The 23,975-nt window shown below is 39.8% G+C and overlaps 2 protein-coding genes across 3 annotated transcripts; both read left to right on the forward strand.

The window, feature by feature from the left end:
• The first annotated feature begins 220 nt into the window (after window positions 1-220).
• LOC128378540 (protein FAM200A-like) lies at window positions 221-1,835 on the forward strand. Its single transcript, XM_053338104.1, has 2 exons — window positions 221-874; window positions 1,158-1,835. The coding sequence occupies exons 1-2, from the start codon at window positions 221-223 to the stop codon at window positions 1,833-1,835; spliced, it is 1,332 nt and encodes a 443-aa protein (XP_053194079.1).
• Window positions 1,836-2,500: 665 nt separating this feature from the next.
• LOC128379604 (fructose-bisphosphate aldolase A-like) lies at window positions 2,501-22,647 on the forward strand. Of its 2 annotated transcripts, none has more exons than XM_053339294.1 (8): window positions 2,501-2,504; window positions 17,744-17,860; window positions 18,792-19,058; window positions 20,046-20,206; window positions 20,518-20,601; window positions 20,759-20,933; window positions 21,029-21,228; window positions 22,097-22,647. In XM_053339294.1, exons 2-8 carry the CDS (start codon window positions 17,749-17,751, stop codon window positions 22,190-22,192), a joined length of 1,095 nt encoding a protein of 364 aa, XP_053195269.1. In that variant the 5' UTR covers window positions 2,501-2,504; window positions 17,744-17,748; the 3' UTR covers window positions 22,193-22,647. The 2 variants fall into 2 exon arrangements, with proteins under 2 accessions (XP_053195269.1, XP_053195268.1); XM_053339293.1 differs by lacking the exon at window positions 2,501-2,504 and adding an exon at window positions 16,316-16,416.
• The last annotated feature ends 1,328 nt before the right edge of the window (window positions 22,648-23,975 follow it).

Consider the following 23,975-nt stretch of genomic DNA (forward strand, 5'->3'; position numbering starts at 1 on the left):
AGCCTACCCTATGAGCCAAGATGGATAAATGGCTGAAACGTCCACTTTCTCGGGATTCTGGTGAGATTTCAGAGGGGACAGAGAAACGAAAAAAAGAGGCCAAGCTTAAACCAAGACAGTACAATGACAGCTATATCATATATATGGATTCACGTTTACACCTGCGGACCCACCTCAGCCTCAGTGCTTCTTTTGCGGTGAAGTCTTGGCAAATAGCGCAATGAAGCCAGCCAATTTACTGCGGCACCAGAGCACCAAGCACTCGGGAAATGTAGGTAAAAATGATGAATATTACAAAAGAAAGCTGTCGGAATTTAAGTCAAGTCAGACTGTAATGATGAAAGCCACAACTGTGTCAAGCAAAGCACTGCAGGCGTCTTATGCGGTGTCTATGCTTGTGGCTAAATCAAAAAAGCCTCACTCAATTGTTGAAGAGCTAATTCTCCCTGCAGCGATTGCTATGGCTGAAATTATGATTGACAAGAAAGCAGCTGACGAACTGAAGAAAGTCCCCCTGTTGAACAACACCGTGTCCCGTCGGATCGATGATATGTCTGATGATATTACTGAACAAGTCGTTAACAAAATAAAACAAGCCGGTCAGTTCGCTTTGCAGCTGGATGAAATGACAGATGTGAGTGGAGATGCTCAGCTCCTGGCCTTCGTTCGTTACAAAGATGTGTCGGACATCAACGAGCATATTTTATTTTGCAAGAGGCTGCCAGGAAAGACAACTGGGGAAGAAATGTTCCACGTTATAGACAGCTTTTTCAAAGAGCATGATGTGCAGTGGAAAACCTGCAGCCACATCTGTACCGATGGCGCGGCTGCGATGACTGGAAGCGTAAAGGGACTGTTTGGACATGTCAAAAAGGTAAATCCCGACATTAAATAGATGCACTGCATTATTCACAGGGAAGCCCTCGCTAGTAAGAAGATGAGCACTGAATTAAGTGCTGTTATGGATGATGCTGTCATGATCATAAATGTCATCCAATCCCGGCCACTGAATCACAGACTGTTTGAAACTCTTTGTCATGAGAGCGGTACACAGCACGAGCAGCTATTGCTCCACACAGACGTCCGCTGGCTGTCTCGTGGGAAAACGCTACTGAGACTATGAACTTCGCAGTGAAGTTTTTGCATTTTTGACGGAGCACCGGCATCCTCTTGCTGCAGTGTTTGAGGATGCGCAGTGGGTGGCGCGCCTGGCATATCTCGCTGATGTGTTTACCAAACTTAACAAGCTCAACCTATCACTTCAGGGGAAAGAGTCACACATCCTGAAAATGTACGACAGAGTTCAAGGTTTCACAAAAAAGCTCAAACTATGGGAGAGGAAATGTGATGAGGGAGACGTGAGGTGTTTCCCACTACTCGATGCCCATCTTGCCACCACTGATGTTGCCAGGGCTCCAGTGGTGAAACTGGTGCAAGCACATCTGTCCAAACTCTGCACCGATTTCAACCATTATTTTCCGGACATTGAAGAAAAGTCTGAAAGACTGGATTGGGTGAGGGACCCATTCATTGTGAGTGAGAGCAGCAACCATCTTCCTGCAAGGCTGAAAATCGCATACCCTCAAAAGACATTGACTGAGTTTCAGTGTGATGTGGAGAAGGAATATCCTGAACTGGGAAAACATGCACTGATTGAACTTTTGCCTTTTGGCTCAACTTATATGTGTGAGGTGACCTTCTCAGCTTTGACACACATTAAAACCAAACAGAGGAACAGGCTGGATGTGGAGAGTAGCCTGGTAACTGCTGTTTCCACACTGTCCCCAGACCTATCAAAGCTTATGAAAAACAAGCAAGCTCAAGTGTCTCATTAAAGCTCAGTGAGTTAGTAAGGATAGTGAGTATGAATATTTTGTCATTTTATATATGTTGTTTTGTTTTGTTCTAGATTTTGAAAAGTTAAATACCTGTTTAAAGGGGATTCATGTAAAGAAGTTCCAGTTTTACTCCAGTAAATAAGAATTTATTTATTTTTATTTTGTATTTATTTATTTTCAAGTCAACATATTATTTATTTCTATTTTTAATTAATTTGAGTTAAACAAAGAAATTATTTATGTTCATTTTGTATTTAGCTACTCATATTACTTACTGGTATTTAGCCTACTTTCAAGGCAATATATTATTTATTTTCAATTGGGCTAATCGGAGTTTAAAAAAGAATAAATGCCTGATAATTCAATGTTAAATGTAAAATAAAATGATTACCATTTAATAATCACTTGTGTTACGTTATACTTTTTGAGAATCATCAACATGGGGGTACTCATGGTATGACAAATAGGCTCAGGGGGTACACAAGACAAAAAAGGTTGGGAAACACTGAGTTAGACCATAACTCACAGGTTCACGTTGCTCCACTGTCACGTCTCCTCAGTTATCCATGGGGCATCTCTCTCTCTCTCTCTCTCTGGCGGCTCTGTGACAGAGCGGAGCCGCAACGGACAGAGAAGCAGCAGGCTCAACACACACACAACAACCCCGTATTACAAGAAATGGGTACAGTAGAATATCGTGGAGTTTTTGTACCACTGTTTTTTTTACATCCCTAACAGGAATTTATTAATGTTATTTAAAACAAACAAACACACACACACACACACACACACAGAGGGCACTTTTTAATACGAGGCAAAAAGGGCAGGGGCTCAAGCACCCCTAGGTCCCTATGTGTGCACGTGCCCGATCCACTCCATACTACCCGACTCAATTAGTTACCGAGCTATTTGTCAAAACATCAGATGGTAGCCTTGCAAGCATACTATGGCATAAATCTCCTATTTAGCAACAATAACGGCATGTTAATGAATAAGAATGAATGCACGGCTTCCGGTTATGGCGGCGAGGTAGACGGACGTGCTCTACGAGTCTCTTGACTAATTGACCAACATACACCCTTTTAAAGTCCTTATTAGCCACCAAATCGAGGCACGCAATCCAAAACTGCACCGGGAATGACAAAAAACAAAAATACGCCTAGGCCAAACACTAGAAGACATCCCGTCGCTAAATTACCACCAACTGGATCCTCACTGACTAGCATCGCTGTTGAAACTAGCATGAGTCTTGCTAACAAAAGCGGTGAGATGGAAGCGGCGGCAGTCTCCTATGAAACCACCCGGCAAAGCATACATACCCAAAATCAAGATGCTGTGCTAGTGTCCATCGAATCTCTCAAAGCAGAACATTCTAAGCGACACCAAGAAGTCATGGATGGTATTGAACTTATCAAGACGGATTTAGTTGATATCAAGGGGCGACTTACCGCAGCTGAAAGCCGAATCAGTGACGCGGAGGATGCAACAGCGCAGCTCAAGTCCAGGGTCACGGTGCTGCAGACAAAAGTGAGATCGCTCGCTGAGAAAAATGAGGATCTTGAGAATCGCTCACGTCGCTCTAACCTTCGTCTCATCGGCCTGCCAGAAAACACGGAGGGGAAGGATGCCGAAGCCTTCTTGGAGAGGTGGCTCCCGGACATCCTCGGCGCAGAGATCTTCCCTTCACCGGTGGGGATCGAGCGGGCTCACCGCATCCCGTCTGGTCCTCTAAAGTCTTCAAATCCAGATGCACTCCCCAGACCCCTGATAATGAAGTTCTTAAACTTCAAAGACAAAGTCCGCGTGATGAAAGCCGTGCAGGAAAAGGGCAAAATTTTGCATGAAAACAAGCAAGTGAGGTTTTTTTCAGATTTTTCCGCTGAAGTGCAACGCCAGAGAAAGGCTTATGACGCGGTGAAGCAACAGCTCCGGGAAGAGGGGATCCGGTACGGCCTGCAGTTCCCTGCCAAGCTCCGGATCACGCACGGTGGAAAAAGCATGACTTTTGACACCCCGCAGGATGTGGACACGTTCCTCCGGAATAAAAACAAAGAGGGAAGCCCTGAGTAATATCTTCTGAAGGTGAAAACGGCCCAGGAATTTGCAGACATGATTGATCCAGGTGTGTTTCTCAGCAAGAGCTGCGCGTGATGTGTTCAAGGTATCCCTGGTAAATCTGATTTCATACTTTTATTTTTGTTTGTTTATTTGGTTGATTATTCCCGAAAATTTGAGAGTATAGCCATCTGATGAGAATGGATTTAGCAAAGAGTTGGACGGTGAAAAGCTGAAAGTCGTTGTCACTGTTTACTTGAAGTGCTAAGGCAACCCCATACAGTCCTATTCTGTGTTTGTGTTTATAATTGCTTGTTCATTCTACCTGTTAAGTTCACTTCCATTGTATGGAAGTCCATTTTGCAAAGGGTAAAATAACATCTAAATTTAAACTGGTTATTTTAGGGGTTTTAGGATTATCACTCCTAAATATTGGGATAATTAGGTGTTGACAATTCATACTGTTCACTGTTAGTTATTTTTCACATTCAAAAGGGCCATTAAACAACTGAGATTGATGGTCAAGGATTAGTAGTAGCAGTGGTAAATTATTTCCACATATTATAGCTCCTCGATGTAGGAGCATTAAGAGCCTAGGAAGTAGGTATGTTACTCTGGTTTTGACTGTAGATTAGAAAGGCAGTCGGTAGTGGTTGATATAAAAGTTTTGTTTTTGCAGGTTCTAGAAAATGTTAAGTGTCATTTTAATGTTTTTTTATTTTTACTGTTGTAATCTTACCCTGTTTCCTCGCTTTTTCTATGACGTTGATATTGCAACTGGTGATATAAAGTACAATTTTAGGATTTTCCCCATTAACAGAGTATCCTTTAAAGCGCTCCATGGCTCATAACCAGCTGTGTAAAATATCTTCATGGAATGTCAGAGGCTTAGGCAGTCTGGTGAAATTAAAACAAGTTATGACAAGGCTAAAACATCTGGGATCTAAAATAGTATTTCTTCAAGAGACGCATTTGACTTCAAGTGAGGTAATCAGGTTAAGAAGAAGATGGCAGGGACAGGTATTTGTTGCCAATTACTCATCCCATGCCAGGGGTGTGGCCATATTAATCCACAAGTCCATCCCCTTGCAAATCAATATTTCTACTCTTGACCCCGGAGGGAGATTTATCATTCTTCAATGTAGTCTGTGTGGTCAACCTCTCAACTTAATGTGTACGGCCCCAATAGGGACAAGCCACAATTCTACAATGACATCTTTCTATCACTCTCATCATTAAGAGGTGAAATAATTATGGGTGGGGATTATAACTGTACACTGAACCCCAATATTGACCGAAATGGTAGTCTAGACCCCTCCCACAATCAGTCTAGGAAAGTGATCCTCAACTTTATGGATGAGCTGGGCCTGTGTGATGTCTGGAGGGAGCGTAACCCAGATAAGAGAGAATTCTCCTGCCATTCAGCAACACATAAAACATATTCACGATTAGACTTCTTTTTGGTCTCAAGGGATTCACTTTCTTATGTTAAGAGACGTTATTACAACAGCATAGTAATTTCTGACCATGCCACTGTATCCATAGAATACTGTACCTCGAAAGAGTTCCGTGGTCCTCCCAGATGGAGATTTGATACCAAGTGGCTACAGGACCCAGAGTTTATCCGCTTTATCAACCAACAGATAGAATTCTTCTTCCAAGTCAACACATCTGAAACCTCACCTTTAGTTAGATGGGAAGCTTTTAAAGCTTATATCAGAGGGCAAATAATTAGTTACACCAGTTTTAAATCTAAACAATTCAAAAACAAAATGCTACAAATTGAAAATGAAATGAAATTATTAGAAAGTGAAATCACATCACATAATAATAAAACTCCAGCGCTTCAACACAAATTGGCCACACTAAGAGTCCACTATAATGAACTGTCGGCAAACAAGGCCCTAACAAACCTAAACAAACTACGACAATCGTTCTATGACCAGGGGGAAAAGGCGGGTAAATTACTTGCTTGGAGAATTAAAACTTTACAAAATGAAAAATGCATTCATGAGATTGAAAAATCAAATGGAATTAAAGCTGCAAGCAGCGATGATCGGGCCCAAGCTCCCCCGCCACGCCACGACTGAGCGAGACTTGCCGCGACGCATCTTCCAGATATTGAGTTGACACAGAATCAAAATGAAGTTGGTCGGATTAGGAGTAATTCATTAAAGTACGTGGTGTGAAAATTCTAATCAAACCGTGCCAAAATTGCAAATTCACTTCAAAATGGCCGACTTAATGTTGGAGTGATGGTATGGGTCTAAGAGACTTTTTTTGTGCCTATTTATGTGATACATATATATACCAAGTTTTGTTCATCTATGTCAATCTGGAGGGACGGGCTCAATTTCCTTAATCTTCTACGGGGTGCAGTACCCCCATTTGGCCAGCTGTTCCTGTTTAATGGCAAAACGTCAAAATTCCTCACATCGCCACGAAGCAACCAAATCCCTAATCAGAAGGTTTTTGATAACGTTTCATCTCCAATGTCTCAAGATGTTTCTGAGTGAATTTGAAGTCGGTCGGATTAAATCCCTAGGACGAGTTTGTTAAAGTATGACGCATGGAAAACGCCAAAATCGCATATATTTTTCAAAATGGCCGACTTCCTGTTTGAGTGACATCATGGGTCCAAGCAACTTTATGGTGCGTCTTTACAAGATACATATGTGTACCAAATTTCGTTTGTCTATGTCAATCTGACTTGAGGGGCTCAATTTCTTTTCAATTTTCAAGGGGGCACTATTGTATCCAGTAGGTGGCGCTATGGAGCTGACACAGTATTGATGCATATACGTGTTCAGGGTGGCACCCTCTACATGCGTGATTAATTTGGTGTAGATCGGACGATGTCTGTAGGAGTTATAAGGACTTCCTGTTTAATGGCGAAGGATCGAATGGCGAAGGAAATTGTCGGCGCCGCCACGGCCAAACCGGATCCCTAATTAGAAAGTTTTTGATAACTTTTCATCTCCAATGTGTCAAGATGTTTCTGAGTGAATTTGAAGTCGGTCGGATTAAATCCCAAGGACAAGTTCGTTAAAGTACGAGGAGTGGAAATCGCCAAAATCGCACATATTTTTCAAAATGGCTGACTTCCTGTTGGAGTGACGTCATGGGTCCCACAGACTTTTTTGTGCGTCTGGACATGATACATATATATACCAAATTTCGTTCATGTACTTCAATCTCTCACATTTTTATATTCAATAGGGGGCGCTATTGAGCCATTTTGCGACGGCCATTTTGGCGGACCTTAAAATATCAAAGTTTTCGCCGGGTCTGATGTGCGTGCAAATTTCGGTGACTTTTGGGGCACGTTTAGGGGGTCAAAAAGGCGTTTGTTTAGGCAGAACTATAATAATAATTTCTACAGATACAATAGGGCCTTCGCACTGTTGAGTGCTTGGGCCCTAATTAGAACAACTGACCCAAAGGAAATTAATGAGACTTTCAAAATATTTTATGAAAAACTGTATAAGTCAGATCAATCTGCCAATAATAGTGCACAATCTAGTTTTCTTGATAGGCTCGAGTTCCCCACTCTTTCTCCTGAGAACCAAGAAGCCCTAGACAGGACAGTAGAGCTCTCAGAATTAGAAGAGGCTCTTGCGTGCATGAGGAATGGGAGGGCAGCGGGCCCTGATGCACTCCCCATCGACTTCTACAAAACCTTTAAAGACAAGCTGCTTCCTCCTCTTTTGGACATGTTTGAATAAGCATTCAGAACCAACTCCTTGCCACCTTCTCTCTCCAGGGCCCTTATCACAAACATCCTGAAACCGGGCAGACCATCCTTTAAATGCGACTCCTACCGGCCAATATCACTCTTGAACTCAGATGCCAAACTCATTGCTAAAGTCATTGCTCTAAGGTTAGAGCAATACCTACCAAATCTTGTACATGTGGACCAAAATGGGTTCGTCAGAGGTAGGCAGGCATTTCATAATCTGAGAAGAGTACTCAACATTTTACATAGTGAGGGAGGGAGCCCGGATACGGCCATTCTATCCCTAGATGCCGAGAAGGCCTTTGACAGGGTGGAGTGGCGGTATCTATTTGATTTACTTCCAAGATTTGGCCTAGGAGAAAACATAATTAAATGGATTAAACTATTATACAGCAACCCCTCCGCGGAGGTTCTGACTAATACTACTGCTTCAAAACCCTTCAGCCTATCCAGGGGGACTCGCCAGGGGTGCCCGCTTTCCCCCCTCCTATTTGTCTTGTCTATTGAACCCCTAGCTTTAACAATTAGATCTCACCCACTAATTACTGGAGTTACAATAGGGGAATATGAACACTGTATTAGTCTCTATGCAGACGATATTGTACTTTTCCTAAAAAACCTGGCGCAATCTTTACCAGCACTCACTAAATTATTCCTCATTCGGGAGTTTCTCTGGCTACAAAGTCAATAACACGAAATCTAAGGTATTGTTTCTCGGGGGAATGCAAGAGACTACCCGCCAGAGGCAAATTCATTTCAAAGTTCACCTTGCGGTTTTACTTATCTGGGTATAACAATTACTCCCGACATAAAGGACCTTGTCCCGGAGAACTACAATTCGACTTTAACTTCTATATCAGAGTCTTTGAAAAGATGGTCAGATCTCCCCATTTCTCTAATTGGTCACGTCAACATTGTTAAAATGAATATCCTACCCAAATTTTTGTACCTTTTTCAATCCATCCCTCTACATCCCCCATTGAATTTATTTAAGAAATTAAAAGAGTTAACAACCAACTTCATTTGGAATAATAAGCGCCCAAGACTCAGACTTACACAACTTGACTTAACATATGAAAGGGGGGGACTCCAAATTCCAAACTTCCTTTGGTACTATTGGGCAGCCCAGATTAGAGCAGCCATGTATTGGTTCATGGACAATGCCTCAGTGCCTTGGGTCACAATAGAACGGGCGACTACATCTCCATTACCCCTAAATCTCTATCTGTACGCTGATTCTCTGAAAAACTTACTAAAAACTACACATAACCCTTTTGTCAAGAACACAATTAAGGTGTGGCACAAATTACAAGCACACTTGAACTTAGGATCGGGTATATCTGCTTTCACACCAATCTGGGGAAACCACAGGTTTCCACCAGGTAGAAGTGACCCTGGCTTTAAACTATGGGTGGAGAGGGGGATTAGCAAAGTTATGGATATGTACAACGACAACAATATTCTACACAGCTTTGAGGACCTGCAAAGACTTTACAGTATCCCAAGAAAACATTTCTTTAAATACCTGCAAATTAGGAATTACATTCTAACAGCATTTAAACAATCCCCTCATAAGCCCTCTCTGACTAGTCTCGAAAAGGCTATACTAGATCATCTTCAAGGCCGAGGTCAGGTATCCTTCCTGTATAAATTGATTATAGATGCATCTAAAGAATCCTCGAACAGTAAAAGATTGGCTTGGTCTAATGACCTGGGTACAGAAATATCTCAAGTCGATTGGCAGATAGTATGCGGCGATGTGCAAAGTCAGACTATTAACACAAGACTGAAATTATTACAATTTAAATGGATTATGCGTACTTACATTACCCCTGCGCTATTACATCGCTTTGATAGCAACAATCCTGATTTCTGTATTAAATGCAGGGAAGAAGAAGGTACATTATTTCATTGCCTGTGGAGTTGCCCTTAACTTAAAACATTCTGGACTAACATCACTCAAACCATCTCTGAAATCATATCTGTTAAACTGCCTGTTTGTCCTCGAATGTTTATTTAAGGGCTTTTTCCAACACAGTCAGAATTGTCAGTTGTGAATAAGAAGATTGTCACTTTGTGCTCACTTTAGGCCAAACACTGTATAGCATCGTCTTGGAAGAGCATGGATTCCCCCTCAGTTGACCATTGGTTTAGAAGCCTTTCCAGCGTTTTGGCCATGGAGAAACTGACTTACGCCCTCAAAGGGAAAGGCAATGCTATTGAAAGCTATGAGGAAAATTCATTAATTTTCTTGAGACATTACAGCTACTTAGGAAACACAGGGTAACGTTTTATTTTTTTGTTTTGTTTTGTTGTTGCTGGGTTTTTTTTTTAAAGTTTTGTTTGTTTATTTAATTTTTATTTCTCTCCTTAGTGTTTGTTTCTTCTTCTTGTCTTCTTTTCTTCACATGTAATGCATGTAATCCATCAATGATACACATGTCTGTCAGATTAAGAAAATCCAATAAAAATAATTTTCAAAAAAAAAAAAAAGAATGAACGCACTGAAGTTAAGAGGAAAGTCAGCATCCAAGCGTGTTCTTAGATGGTACAATTATACCATTTAAATATCAAAGACAAATAAAATATTCAGTGGGCTAGCGTGGACTGAACATTGTTGAGGTTTAAATGTTGCCTATGTGGTGGTCTGCAGTCCAACTAACCTCTAACTCCAACTAACCTATGCCTTAGGTAATCATGACGAGAATTCTAATGAGCCATCAATTTAGCCAGCCAAACTGAGTATAACTGCTGAAATCCTAACTACTATTTTACTATTACTATCTTTAAAAAGGACACAATGGAGCCTTTTATATTGTATGCTTATAGGTACAAAACATGATTTTCTTCAAATTACAAAGATTTGCAAAGATGTCTTGTTGTAAATACATAATATTGTCTAATACTCAAATGCTTTCTTATTTTCTTTGTGTGGTCCCATGTCTACATCTTGTGCCCTATATGTTAGAACAAGAGCACTGAAAGCACTATTGAAAAGGCCAAATGACTATGCTAAAAGAGATTCCTTGTCTGACTTTCCTCTTTTGGGTTTTCCATTTCTGACTCCTTTTTTTCTCACTGTCCTTATGGAGTGTCTTTGGTCGGCAAGTAGGTAGTGGCCCACACTCCAGACCACATGCCAGACAGTTTGTGAATAGATGCTCTGACCAAAAGAAACACAACAAACAGTTGTAGTAGTTGAGTAGTGTGACTTCAAGTGGAGTGACTTAGAGGTGCTGTAATATGATAAGGCCAACTAAACTATGGTTAAGACAATCAAGCTCCTTTATCATGATCTCACCATGGTGCAGTGTTGCTCCCTGGTGGAAATAGTGGGCTGCATTGATATCCAAAAAAGAGTCTCTTACTATTGTGCCAAAGTGTGAGCGAGCCTTACCGGATTGTCAGTAAAGGTGATCCGATGTTGACTCAGAGCCTTGTTCAGTGATTTAAAAATGTGATTTATTCCGACCAGTGTAACAAAGAGCAAGTGTCTCAAAAAATGAAAAGAAAATAAACAAGTCAAACTTATCTCATCGGTTTAATTCAGGAAAACAGTATACGTAGGCATGACCATGTGTTACACAGACATCCTCTCGTTTCTCTCTCCTGTCCTTAAATAGCCCCTCCAATCTATCTAGGCAGAACCATATTTCTCACATACCTAACAGGTAAACAACAATGTTACTTGTATCAGTTAACACTGATTACGCACATATCATCCATGCCACAATCCTCACTAATGGCCAAATTAAGATCAAACCATCATCAATAAAGACAAAACCCAAACATTTAACTCAATATAATAAATCCCACCATACTTAGTCAAAACCATGACATCACTAGTCATGTCAGTGAGAGCTTAAAACCAGAAAGTAGTTCAATGCCTCCCATTTTTGTGGCTATGGACAACACAAGCTATAACTTAAGAATCAATGAGTAAATTAATATTTAAATGAATAAAGAATAAGCACACTTAAATACTTGTCTGTCTTGATTAAACCATCGAGTAGTGCTGGGGGAAATAAAGATTTTTGTAGCACTGAATCAGTATGAAGCATTTGAAAATGGTTCACTATTTCAAAGCATCTGATACAGATTGAAATGGCGACCTCTACTAGGCAACTGCTGGAATGTGAGTGTGTAATGTGAGTCTGAGATGAAGCATTCAAGTGGTCTTACTGTTTTCTTTGCTGTTATTTTGTTTAATAAAATCTATATATTGAGATGTATCACTTTCAAACAGTCCACAATCTGTTAGATTATCGTACATCCTCTATCCAAAACCAGCCCTACACTTCTCTGATACAAACGTGACATAATGAGTTTGGTGTAGTCATGTGATTTTTGGCGTGGTAAAGGCATCGGAACATGTTGCTGCAATCCTTTTGCATAGAAATACAACACTGTGTCGAATAATCTGTTTCGGGCATAACGTCACTACCATAAATGTAGATGTAAATATAACAAAACAATGCTAAACACAGTCAAAGCCCAGGATAGTATGTGAAAGCAGTGTGACATATGTAGATGTTAAACTGGAAAGAGAAGAAATACAAAGTGTAATGGGGATAAATGGTGTGGTCTTACCCACTTTGTCACACACAGTTCAACAGAATCTGGATGTGCACAGCAAATATGGGAATATCAATAGTGTTTTACAGCATCCTCTATCTTTAGATCTAGACTGATTGGTAAATCATAAATCAACAGCTCTTAGCCGAACAATTGAAACTTCTATCTGTGAGATGCAGTGTTCTAAAATGTAAAACTGTACAAAGAGCAGGCAAAGTAGAATATCAATAATGTTTGTAATAAATGCTGAGAAGGCAGTTCTAGAGAATCTTATGACACCAATTTTGTCACTCTGAGTCAAAATTTTATGCTGCACATTCAACAGATGAAAACTAGTCTTTGGGCTAATTCTGGTATATTTACATTAATGTTTATTAATATGCACTGTCCCTGACAAATAAACTAATACAATTAAAAATTAAAAACACAGACAAGGATATTTTGACAGAGCTTTACAAAAGAACAATCCTCCATAGAGAAGATATTAAACGTTTTGTGATTCTTGGAATGTTATTTGAATAAATGTACTATTACAAATGCCATTTTCACTTGTAGGTCTCTTAATTCAGATGTGATTGTGTATATGTTTATAAATGTTACGCCTGCTTTCCCCATTATTTAAAGACCCTTAGACACACAGGTTGACAATCCCTATAAAATTATGCTGATATGAGAAAAATATCAACACACACTTGACTGGTTGCAGCAGAATATATCTGTACAGTAGTTTAAAGAACAGGTTAGTAAATGATGTTTAAAATTACATAAAATGATGTAAATGACAGTACACTTCCACATATGTGCCAACTACTGACAAGTGTATTATATGGATATGGGTTTATATCATGTATGTTATATGATAATCAAACACAGGTTTTTATCAGAACCAGAATCATTTTAATTACAAACCATACCAATAATGTGATATGATTTGCTTTAGTGTTGAGTTGCATATCAAACAACATATACAAAGTTAGAGAAAAAGCAAGTGACACAAAAGTCAAGTAATCATAAATAACATAAAAATTAAATAGCAATACTATTTAGGACTATACATTAACATAAAATATGTTTTAAAGTGAGAAGAGCTGTACAGCATTTAAAATGAAGAGAATGGAATTTAAAATATATTGAGCAGGAGTGTGCTGTAAACAAGGTATAAAAAGTATATGCAAGGTGTAAAATATTAATGCAAATGTAAAACAACATTTGCATTGATTTAATGCATCATGTTGTAAATAAGGAGATTTTACATATACTGTAGTGTTCATATAGTAGCATAAGTCTGTGGCAGATGGGGTCCTGGCCCTTGTTGAGTAGGCCAGCTGCATGTGTAATGACTATGAACACAGGAAGTTGGATTCAAATGAACATCTGAAAAACACATCGGATAAAAGTTCTCAGGTCAAAGGCAAGGTGGAGCAAAAGGTGGTTAGTGAGTAAAGGCAAATAAAGCAAACAGGGAGCAGGCAAGCAAGAGCAGGAACAGATCATGATCAAAAGTGAAGTAAGTGTTGCAACAGCAAGTGTAGTGAATTAAATGTTTTGACAGGTGACATATGGAAAGGTGTGGGTATATATACTGAGGTTGTGAGAAAGCCCTAGAGGTGAGGCACCACCTACTGGTCAGAGACAGTAACGTGGGCTGATAAAGTTGGGGAATTCCAGCAGCAGAGCAGACTGAAGCTGCACAGACTTTGTGCGTTCCTGAAGAAATGTAAGTGTCTCTGCTTGGTACTTGTGGATATTTCTATTATTCTTTCAGTTCGTGTTACATAACATGGTGATATTTTCAGTATGTACGGTGAGTTAGCTAAGTAGCTGTTAGCTCTGTTTATTACTAGCACTGGAGCTAAGTGAGTGCTAGCAATGTGTTGCAGCTCTGTTTATTCTAGAATCTAGATAATGTACCTAAGGCTCCAATGTGGGTGCCCGTTACACATATTGTTCATGAATAATTATTGTACTCCAGTTTGTGATGCTAATGGGTTAACTTAGCTCTTGCTGTGGGTGTAACCATGCCTTGTTAATAGAGGTTCAACTGTTTAATTATTTTATGTGATTTACATTTGATATAAGCCTCCTACATTATTACATGGCAGTTGTATTTTGGAATGCTAATTGATAAGTTGCTAAATATGCAGACCATTTTGTAATGTAGTTTTGTTGGTTTTTTTCCTTTCCAGACCACACACACAAACACCAACAGATACGTACATTGTACAATGTGGCTGAAGTTCAACAAGTTTTATTAAAGAAGAAAGATTTGAACTCCCTCTCTCCAAGTGCCTTGGTTCTTTAACTGGATTCATCGTTCATAATCCACCGCCTCAACCAGCTATCCTGTTTTCTGAGGCTCACCCTCTAACAGAGGTGGTGATGAGGGAATGGGGAACACGTGTGCAGGTGGCAAGAATGAAGGATGAAAATATAAATGGAATTGAATCGATAGTTGTGACACTGTTTGAATGGGATATCCAAGCAAAAGAGCAAAGAACTTAAACTCAACTTCCCTTCTTCAAACAAATTCCTTGTGATCCAACTCTAACTCAGATGTTTAAAGAAAGGTTGAATAAATGAATGGTAAATGGATTGCACCAGCACTTTTCTAGCCTTCCAACCATTGCTTTTACACTAGATGCCACATTCACCCATTCACACACACCAGGGTGCTGGCACAAGCAATTTAGGGTTCAGTATCTTGCCCAAGGACACACCAACATGTGGACTGGAAGAGCTGGGAATTGAAAGTGCAATACTAAATTGCTGGAGTACATGAAGGTAGAGCAGCCTCTGAACCAGCATTTGGAAGATTGACTTTAAAGGACAGGTTCAGCAGCAGCCTTTGTTAGCAATTTGGGGTCCAATATATTGCTGAAGAACATTTCGGCAAGATATTGAACTGGGGATCAAACCAAACCAACCAATCAGTGGACAACACGGTCAACATCCTGAGCCAGGAAAGTATTTCAGTGTTCATGTGTGTGTTGAAAAACTGTGAACCTATCCTTTAACATTTTCTGTATTGAAATACAGGAAGGTACTACAACCTCTACCGCTTCAATAGAGCCCGTTGCAACAGGCTTTATTATTGATCTATAGTGATAGTGAGTTCTGACCCAGGACTCTACCCTCAGTGGAACAAGCATTAGTCCCTTGGTTGTGTTACGTAACACTGTCTGAGTCAGTGATGACAGATCGTATGAAAATCCGACAATATTTTTTCAGCAGCAGAACACGTGCCTCATCAGTATGGTAAGGAGTAAATAATGTTATTCACGTTTAAATAAATCTGTGAAGAGGATGAGATGCGTTTCCCATCATCTGTATGTGATAGTCAGCCTCGTCTATACGTGGAATGAACGGATGTCTTGTCTACAGCTCAGCTGTGAGTAACTCATCGCCCACTCATGAAGCGTGTGAGGATCCTCACGTATGCCTAGAGTTCTGTGATTTGGTTTGCCCTCAGCTCTGTCTTATAGGCAAACAGCACGACTATTGTAATTTCCAAATAGATAGATGGATAGATAGATAGATCACCTCAAAAAGCAGTAACAGCTGAGAGCTGACTAAATGGTGAGTGTTTCTCTCCTGGTTTTTACCAGAAACTATTTTTATCATTTATTAATTTGAAACTTTAAAAAAGTGTTGTCTAACACTGATGTGGATAGTTATCTCTAGTCATTCACCTTTGATTGGCAGTTTGTCTGCTTTAATCTCTTATTCATAACAGCTTTCACAGAAAGAGACAGATGATGACATGTGACTGATGTATTCTGAGATGCTTTCATCACCTCTTTTAACTGTATATGATGCTGAAAGCAATAAATATTCACATATGAATCTCAAATTACGTACATTTAGAGAATGTGATAATAGAACAGATAACTGTTGATAAGGACACATTATTTGTGACAAAACATGAAGGACCTGTAGAACTTAAGCAGGTTTTTGATCAACTAATGAATAGATGCCTGTAAGACAACGATGAGGGTTTTCATATTAAAATCACATTCAGCATCCACAATATCCTCTTACTGGCTGAAGCTTGTTGGAAACTGCGTTCTGATTGGACAGTCTCTGCCTGGAGGTCGCCCCTGTGCTCTGCTGTAACTGTTCGTCCTTCATCCCTCATCTAAAGCTCGTGTTACAACAGCAGCTTCCTGCATCTATCTGTTACTCCTGTTACTGCACGTACACAGCAACAACCTGGTGAGTTTTATTTCCTCCATCCACTACTTCTACATCCAAGAGTCTGATGAGTAGATGACAGGATGTTGCTTTTTCATCCACTTCGTAGAGTTTAATTCTAGTTCGTCACGTTGTTATTGATGCATTTTCCAGGCAGGCACCTCGCAGATTGCTGTTATTATTAGGTCTATAGTAACTCTAAACATGTCTTTCATCATAAAAATAAGTTTTTCCCGGAGTGTATGTGGAGGCCCAGTATTTGGCTACTCCCAGTACTGTTCAAAGTCATTGAGGCTTGGCAAGGACGCGGAAGTGCCGTCGTTGTAAATGTAAGCAGGCTACAAGCAGGAAATGAACCATCGCAGGCAGGAGCGCTCCTATAACTAAGTTATGACACTTACAGTCAGTTATTAGTCTAAAGAAGGGTCTCCAGGACGGCCTGCATTTAATTTCAGAGATCCTTAAAAGCAGCGCTGGAAAAAGTACTTAGATCCTTCACTTGAGTAAAAAACAGCAAAGCCGTCAATCATCGAAAAGTTCTACTTAAATAAAAGTGCAAACGAATGATGAGTAGGCTAGTTAAAGTAACAAAAGAAAAAATATTGTATTAAGGCTGCAACAAACGAATATTTAGTAGTTGTTCGGTGTGTAAAATATCAGTAAATCACTGTTTTCCAAAGATGACGTCCTCAAATGTCTCGTTTAGTCCGCAACCTAAAGCTACAGTTCATTGTGTTAGACTAAAAAACTGAAGAAACATTTTGTCTCTTGACAAACAGAAGGTGAAATATAACCAATTGATAGAAAACCAGAGTGAAAACTGAAAACCCCCCAAAATATGGAAAATTACTGTATAAAGTAAATAAATAGAACGAACTGATTGATTTCTGATGGAGTGGAAAAAACTCTTATTAAATTGCTTTCAGACTGTGAAGATAAATATTTGGGAAATAGGAGTGAACATGTTTTGAAAAATTGAAATGAACTATAAAATTGTTATAGTACAGATAGTTTCAGGTCTCCTAAAACTAGTTTTGACTGAGTGAACCTTCCAAAGTGTCTTCTGGAAGGTTCCAGGATCTTGAAGTAATTGCTGATTTTCCAGGGGATCCATGTTTTTTCTCAGGGTGTTAGATGTAGTCTTTGATAGGGCCCCTGAGACCCTGAGGCTCCACAGGTTTTAGGGGTATTTAATATGGGTACTTGGGGCATTGAGTTTTTTAAGGAAGGAATAATCTCTGGTAACATTTTCTTCACATTTCCTTTTACATGTGGTAATCATGTGGTGTTATTTTGTAAGACTGCACAATTGAAATCTGTTTCCTTTCTCTTCTTGTCTCTTTCACAGTCAACATGACTCATGCATATCCATTCCTGACTCCTGAGCAGAAGAAGGAGCTCAGTGATATTGCTCAGAGGATTGTAGCTCCTGGGAAAGGCATCCTGGCAGCTGATGAATCCACAGGTACCACAGACTCATTGTGTGATTTGCAGATAAGAAAGAGGCAGTAATGAATGGTGGATAGGATCACACTCCCGTTTTCCACTAGTGCAAGGCGAAATATCACAATACTTTTGATGAAATACTTCAATATCAATATTAATGTGGATATAATGACTAAGAGGGTAAAGCCTACTTGCTTTATTGTAATGCAGCCTTACTTAGGCCACTATTATTATGCCATATCATGATGTTATGATATCCAAAATCCAAGATAACATCTGGTCTCATGTCATTATAACAATATAATATCCATATATTGCCCAGTCCTTAACCACAATTACTGACCACAGTCTAGTTTAGCAACACAGTGATTACTTTAAGTGTAAAATCACTTGTTGTTATCTGGTCATGTCACTCATTGTGGGCTGAAATGTTAGAGTCAACCAAAACACTCTCTTTGCCATTGCACTTTATATTTTGGAGGACCTCAGGACCTCCAAGGTATCACCAGATAAATCTGAGAGGTTGTGATGTGTAACAAGATAGTTACACAGAAAGAAAGACGAAAAACACTTATGCCATACAAAATAGTGTTTATGTTTCTGGCTTATTTTAAGTGTTTTTTTGTTTTGTTTTTAAATACTGTACAGTTTAATCCATTCCAGGCAGGAACATATTTAAATAGAGGCAATCTGAAAAGAGAACATCACTGTTCAGAGCCATATGCATCCTGTGGTGTCAGGAGTAGGCATGATTTGGCTATAAAGGGTCAGAAGCTTTCTACAAAGTTTGGAGATTCATGAAAGACAAACAAAAATTACTTTCAAACTAAAAAACAGCAGAGGTGGAGATATCCTGATTATCCCTCCAAAACACAGTATTCTAAACATCCCACAGTATAAGTTGTCATGCAGATTTTCTTTTAAAATTTGTTTTTACCTGGCATCTCTAGGCAGTGTGGCCAAGCGCTTCCAGAGCATCAACGCTGAGAACACAGAGGAGAACAGGAGACTTTACCGCCAGCTTCTCTTCACTGCTGACGACAGGGTCAAACCCTGCATCGGCGGCGTCATATTCTTCCACGAGACACTCTACCAAAAGACAGACGACGGCAAGCTCTTTCCCCAGCTGGTCAAAGAGAAGGGCATGGTGGTGGGCATCAAGGTGGACAAGGGTGTGGTTCCACTTGCCGGCACCAATGGAGAGACCACCACCCAAGGTAGAGTAGAGCTCTTTATTAGGCAGTAGTTTCACAGTGAAGGTATGACACAGACAGGACAAGATACATGTGTTGTTCTGGAACATTTGTGCCCTAAGCAATTATTAACAACAGTATTGTCAACTGATGGGATTTACTGTCATCAGTTTGTACGGTGGAGGGATGCCGCAGATTTACAATGAGACATCATGATAAGGAAAAAAATCATGCTTGACACACAAGAGAATGAGAACTGTCTACAAACATGGACTTCATGACAGCTCTCCAAAAGTCAAGTCAAAACATCTTTATCACCCCCTGGTGGCAGGATGCAGTATAGGTCATAAATCCCATCCTCTCCATGTTTGCAGATGGGACATGACAAGTACACATAAAATACATTTTCCCAAAGATGATTTCTGTCATTTTAGGTCATTCTTATCATGCTGATTTGTCCAACTGCTAATTTTTTTGATACATTTTTTTTAATAGTGATATGAAGATATTACAAAGGGGGTGTTATGTCATGATTAACAGCTGTGACAGCTGCTCTCAAAACCTCCATTCCACTCCACTGTGCAGACTCTGGCTCCAAATGATGTCACACAAGCAAGATAGCAGCTCCTGGAAAGAAGATATTTTCCCTTCACTTTTGCATAGTGGTAGGAAATGGAGGAATGTCATTCATTAATGTATCTAACTTAGTCCTTATTTTCTACCAGAAATATGAAATGGACAGTTAAAAAAACAGATCAAATTGGATGTAGTAGAACCAGAGAAATCGTCTTTTTTATTGTACATATTCTTCTTCCATGTCAAAATCTTCCACACTCCACAATGCAACTCTACCACCAACAATTTTAGCAGATGCTAAGCATGAAAGTTTTATACAAGTAAGAAAAGTCAAGTAAGAAAAGTCTCACTGGTAGTGCTTCTTGAGCAGAAACTCTCAGCTTCATTCCTTGCTCACACCGTCTTTCATCAGATTGTGTGCTGTGTCTCTGTCAGGTCTGGATGGACTCTATGAGCGCTGTGCTCAGTACAAGAAGGATGGCGCTGACTTCGCCAAGTGGCGTTGTGTGTTAAAGATCACCCCCAACACCCCATCCAGCCTGGCCATCATGGAGAATGCCAATGTACTAGCCCGCTATGCCAGCATCTGCCAGATGGTTAGCGCCACACACACACACACACACACACACACACACACACACACACACACACACACACACATACATATTGACATTCACAGCTCTACAGCTTAGTAAAAAAACACTGATGCACGGTGATGTAACACAAACCAGTAGCTCTCAAACAACTGTTACACAACTCAAAACACTGATAGCCCATCAGCTTCTCTTCCAACTAACTGAACCAGTTGGAACACAGGGGAGGAAGTGCTCTTGTCTGTTGTCATGATGGTAGTTGCTGTGATCCCCATAATACATCTCTAAATGCCCTGCCCTGCTGCCCCCCCCAGCATGGCATTGTGCCCATCGTGGAGCCTGAGATTCTCCCAGATGGTGACCATGACCTGCAGCGCTGTCAGTATGTGACCGAGAAGGTGAGTGATGCTGGGTGATGTATGGACAAGATATGAGTATTATACTCCAATCTGACTCTTATGAATGCAGGAAAAATGTGGTAATCTCCCTAAATTTGGAAATCAGATTGCATTTCTCATAACTGAATGTGATGTTTTGTTCTCCCTGCTGCTTCAGGTGTTGGCAGCTGTCTACAAGGCTCTGTCTGACCACCATGTTTATCTGGAAGGCACACTGCTCAAGCCCAACATGGTGACCGCTGGACACTCCTGCCCCAAAAAGTACAGTCCTCAGGAGATCGCCATGGCAACTGTCACCGCCCTGCGTCGCACCGTACCCCCTGCTGTGCCAGGTGAGCCTGCTCAGATAGATATACTGTGACTATATAGGGTCATGGTCATGACAAATAACTATTCCCACCTGTTTGTTTGTGTTCTTCTCTCTCAGGTGTGACTTTCCTGTCAGGCGGCCAGAGTGAGGAGGAGGCCTCCATCAACCTGAATGCCATCAACCAGTGTCCCCTTCACCGTCCCTGGGCCCTCACCTTCTCCTATGGCCGTGCCCTGCAGGCCTCTGCACTGAAGGCCTGGGGAGGCAAGAAGGAGAATGGCAAGGCCTGCCAGGAAGAGTATATCAAAAGAGCTCTGGTGAGAAGTTTATCTAAATCCAGTAGGACAAACCTTGTATACTGCTACACAGATTGACTCATTCTCAGCTCAATATAGAACAATTTATGTGTGAAGTATTGAAATCTTTTACAAAAGTAAGAATAACAGTACTGCAATAAAAACCTAAAGGCACAGACGCATTAATAGCAAAATATTAAAAGTAAATGTACTGGCCATGGTTCTGTGACTGACCCTAAAGACTCTTGAGAGTCTGTGGCCCAATCCCAAATCAGCCCCTAACCCCTCACCCTATCCGCTCCCCCTTTTTTGCACATTCACCATTTTAAGGGGGCCGTCCCAATCAAGTCAATGCAGTAGTAGTTAGCGTATAAGTGGACTGTGAAAGTATACTAAGTGGGAACTAATGACTTTATTAATGGTTACAGATTCCTTCCAACACGTTTTAAGATACAGAAAATATTCTTCTTTGGATATTTTGTTTGTTTGTTTTAATCATTTATCTAATAAGAAATTCTTCAAGAGAAATCTATTTCCTACATTGGTATATCCAGAATATTTGAACAATATGTGAACAATATTTACCAGTCATGAATTTCACTGCTAACTCAGATAAAATTTGAAGTATGAGAAGATTGTTCAATGTCACAAATTCTTGCTTGCCATTTAACAAATCAGTTTGTACAAGTGCTTCTTGCATGAGGGCCATGAGGAGTCACGGAGCTCATTGGGACCTGCTGCTCATTGTGCATACATTTGTTTCCGTCAGGGAAGAGTTCCAACCTAGTTAACTAAAGTCATGAACATTGTGATGAATTTTCTTAATGTAATAAAAACACACAAATGCAGCTTTTCCTTCATTTCCTGTTTGCTTTCTGTTTCTCTACAGAATAACAGCCAGGCAGCTCTTGGGAAGTACTTGTCCTCTGGAGATAAGGGAGCAGCAGCTCAGGAGTCTCTGTTTGTGGCCAATCATGCTTACTGAAGTCAGCCAGGCTGCTCCTTTTCAGCACACTTCATCCTCATTCCACCCTGTCACTCCCTCACTTACTAATTATTCTACATCACTCCATTTGTAAAGAGACTAAAAGTGTTCCCAGCTAAGAAAACATGATTTTAAATAGATGACACTCCAGTTGTATCCTTTCCTCAAGCTTTTGACTTGTAAAGTCAGTGTTACTGTACTGCCTAATTGTTTGTGTTGTGTCACTTTATTTTGTGTTTGCACATTTAAACCCCACAGAAAGAAAGAGTTCCCCTACAGAGTCTTCCTCAGTTTGTATTCCATCTGTGGTTTCTGACATTGTATGATTCTTAAGTACACGTGCCTTCATTTCTAAAGTGTACCAGCAGCAAGAGTGAGACTTCAGAGACGATGTAATGCATGTACTACTACAATGTATACACTGGAAAGAGCCTGAAATTAAAATATCCCACAACTAATAATGTGCTGTGTTGTTTTAGTGATTTATTGATGTCTCATGTTTTCTTATATGTCTTCCATACTGATGAGCTGCTGACTAGCATAGCTGCAGTTCAGAATAGCTTTGGCTAAACACTAACTTGCAGGGATTCTGACACAGCTGTTTGAGGGGTTCACATCAGCCGATTACAGCTGATTTAATGCTGGTGTGACCAGTCAAAAAATGAAGAGTATCCCATTAAACAATGAATACAGAGGTAGAAAAAAACAGAACCTCCACAAGAATTAAATTCAACTCTAGCTTTCGCCACTTGATGTTGCAATTGTATCATTTTTGATGGTTCTTCATGATTTATTGCTGCCAAATTGGTTGTAAGATGTGGAGATTTGTTATTTGGATGTGTGCAGTACTCCCTGTCATCAGTTACACCTGCCATCAGAGTGCAAGGTCTGCAGGTGTGATCCTGATCTTGACAGACTCTCTCAAAGCTTTCACAACTCGTTTTTTACTGACTCTACAGCACTACCTGGTGGTGGAATTTATACAATGTTTAACTCATGAATGAAAGACCTGCAATGCAAATTAAACCATTAAATGAACTAAATTATACACAAACCCACAAACTGTCTCAGAGTATTTAAGAAATTCATTAGTTTTGTTATGTAATGAATGTTTTCTTTGACAGGGTTAAATAAAACCTACTGTGATCTCTGTGTTTACTTACTTTCTAATAGTGTGTGGTGTTACAGTCAATCAAAGGTAAACAGACAAAAACAGGAGATCCAACAAACCTCTGGCTAGATTCACTGTGGGAAAATCCAGGTAAAGCAAGGGGAGAAGACAGAAGAGGAAGGGAGAGGAAGAGCTGTGACAAAGATAGATGATTTGGCTGTGATAGTTAGGTTTGATTTCAATAATAAAAAAGTTACTTGTATTTTTAGAATTATAGTATATTAAGATCTGTGACTTTTTAAATATCACATAATCATCTATGTATGTATTTTTTGTATATTTTTTCTTATATGTCTTCCATACTGATCAGCAGAAGCTGCTGACTGCTTAATAATACTAATACTAATAAATAATACTACTAATAATATTACTATTAATAATAATAATAATAATAATAATAATAATAATAATAACAATAATACCTATTATTAATATTATCATCATCATCAGTAGTAGTAGTAGTAGTAATAGACATTCTAAATTTGTTTTTTGGTTTCATTTCTGTTCTTCTGTCCATTGTTTCTGACAATCTTAATGGAAAATAACTGTTGACAAAAAATGATAATTATTGTAAAAAAAACCTTTAATGGTAAATAACTGTTAACAAACAAT

This window comes from Scomber japonicus, chromosome 18 (genome assembly GCF_027409825.1).
Source record: "Scomber japonicus isolate fScoJap1 chromosome 18, fScoJap1.pri, whole genome shotgun sequence".
Taxonomy (NCBI): Eukaryota; Metazoa; Chordata; class Actinopteri; order Scombriformes; family Scombridae; genus Scomber; species Scomber japonicus.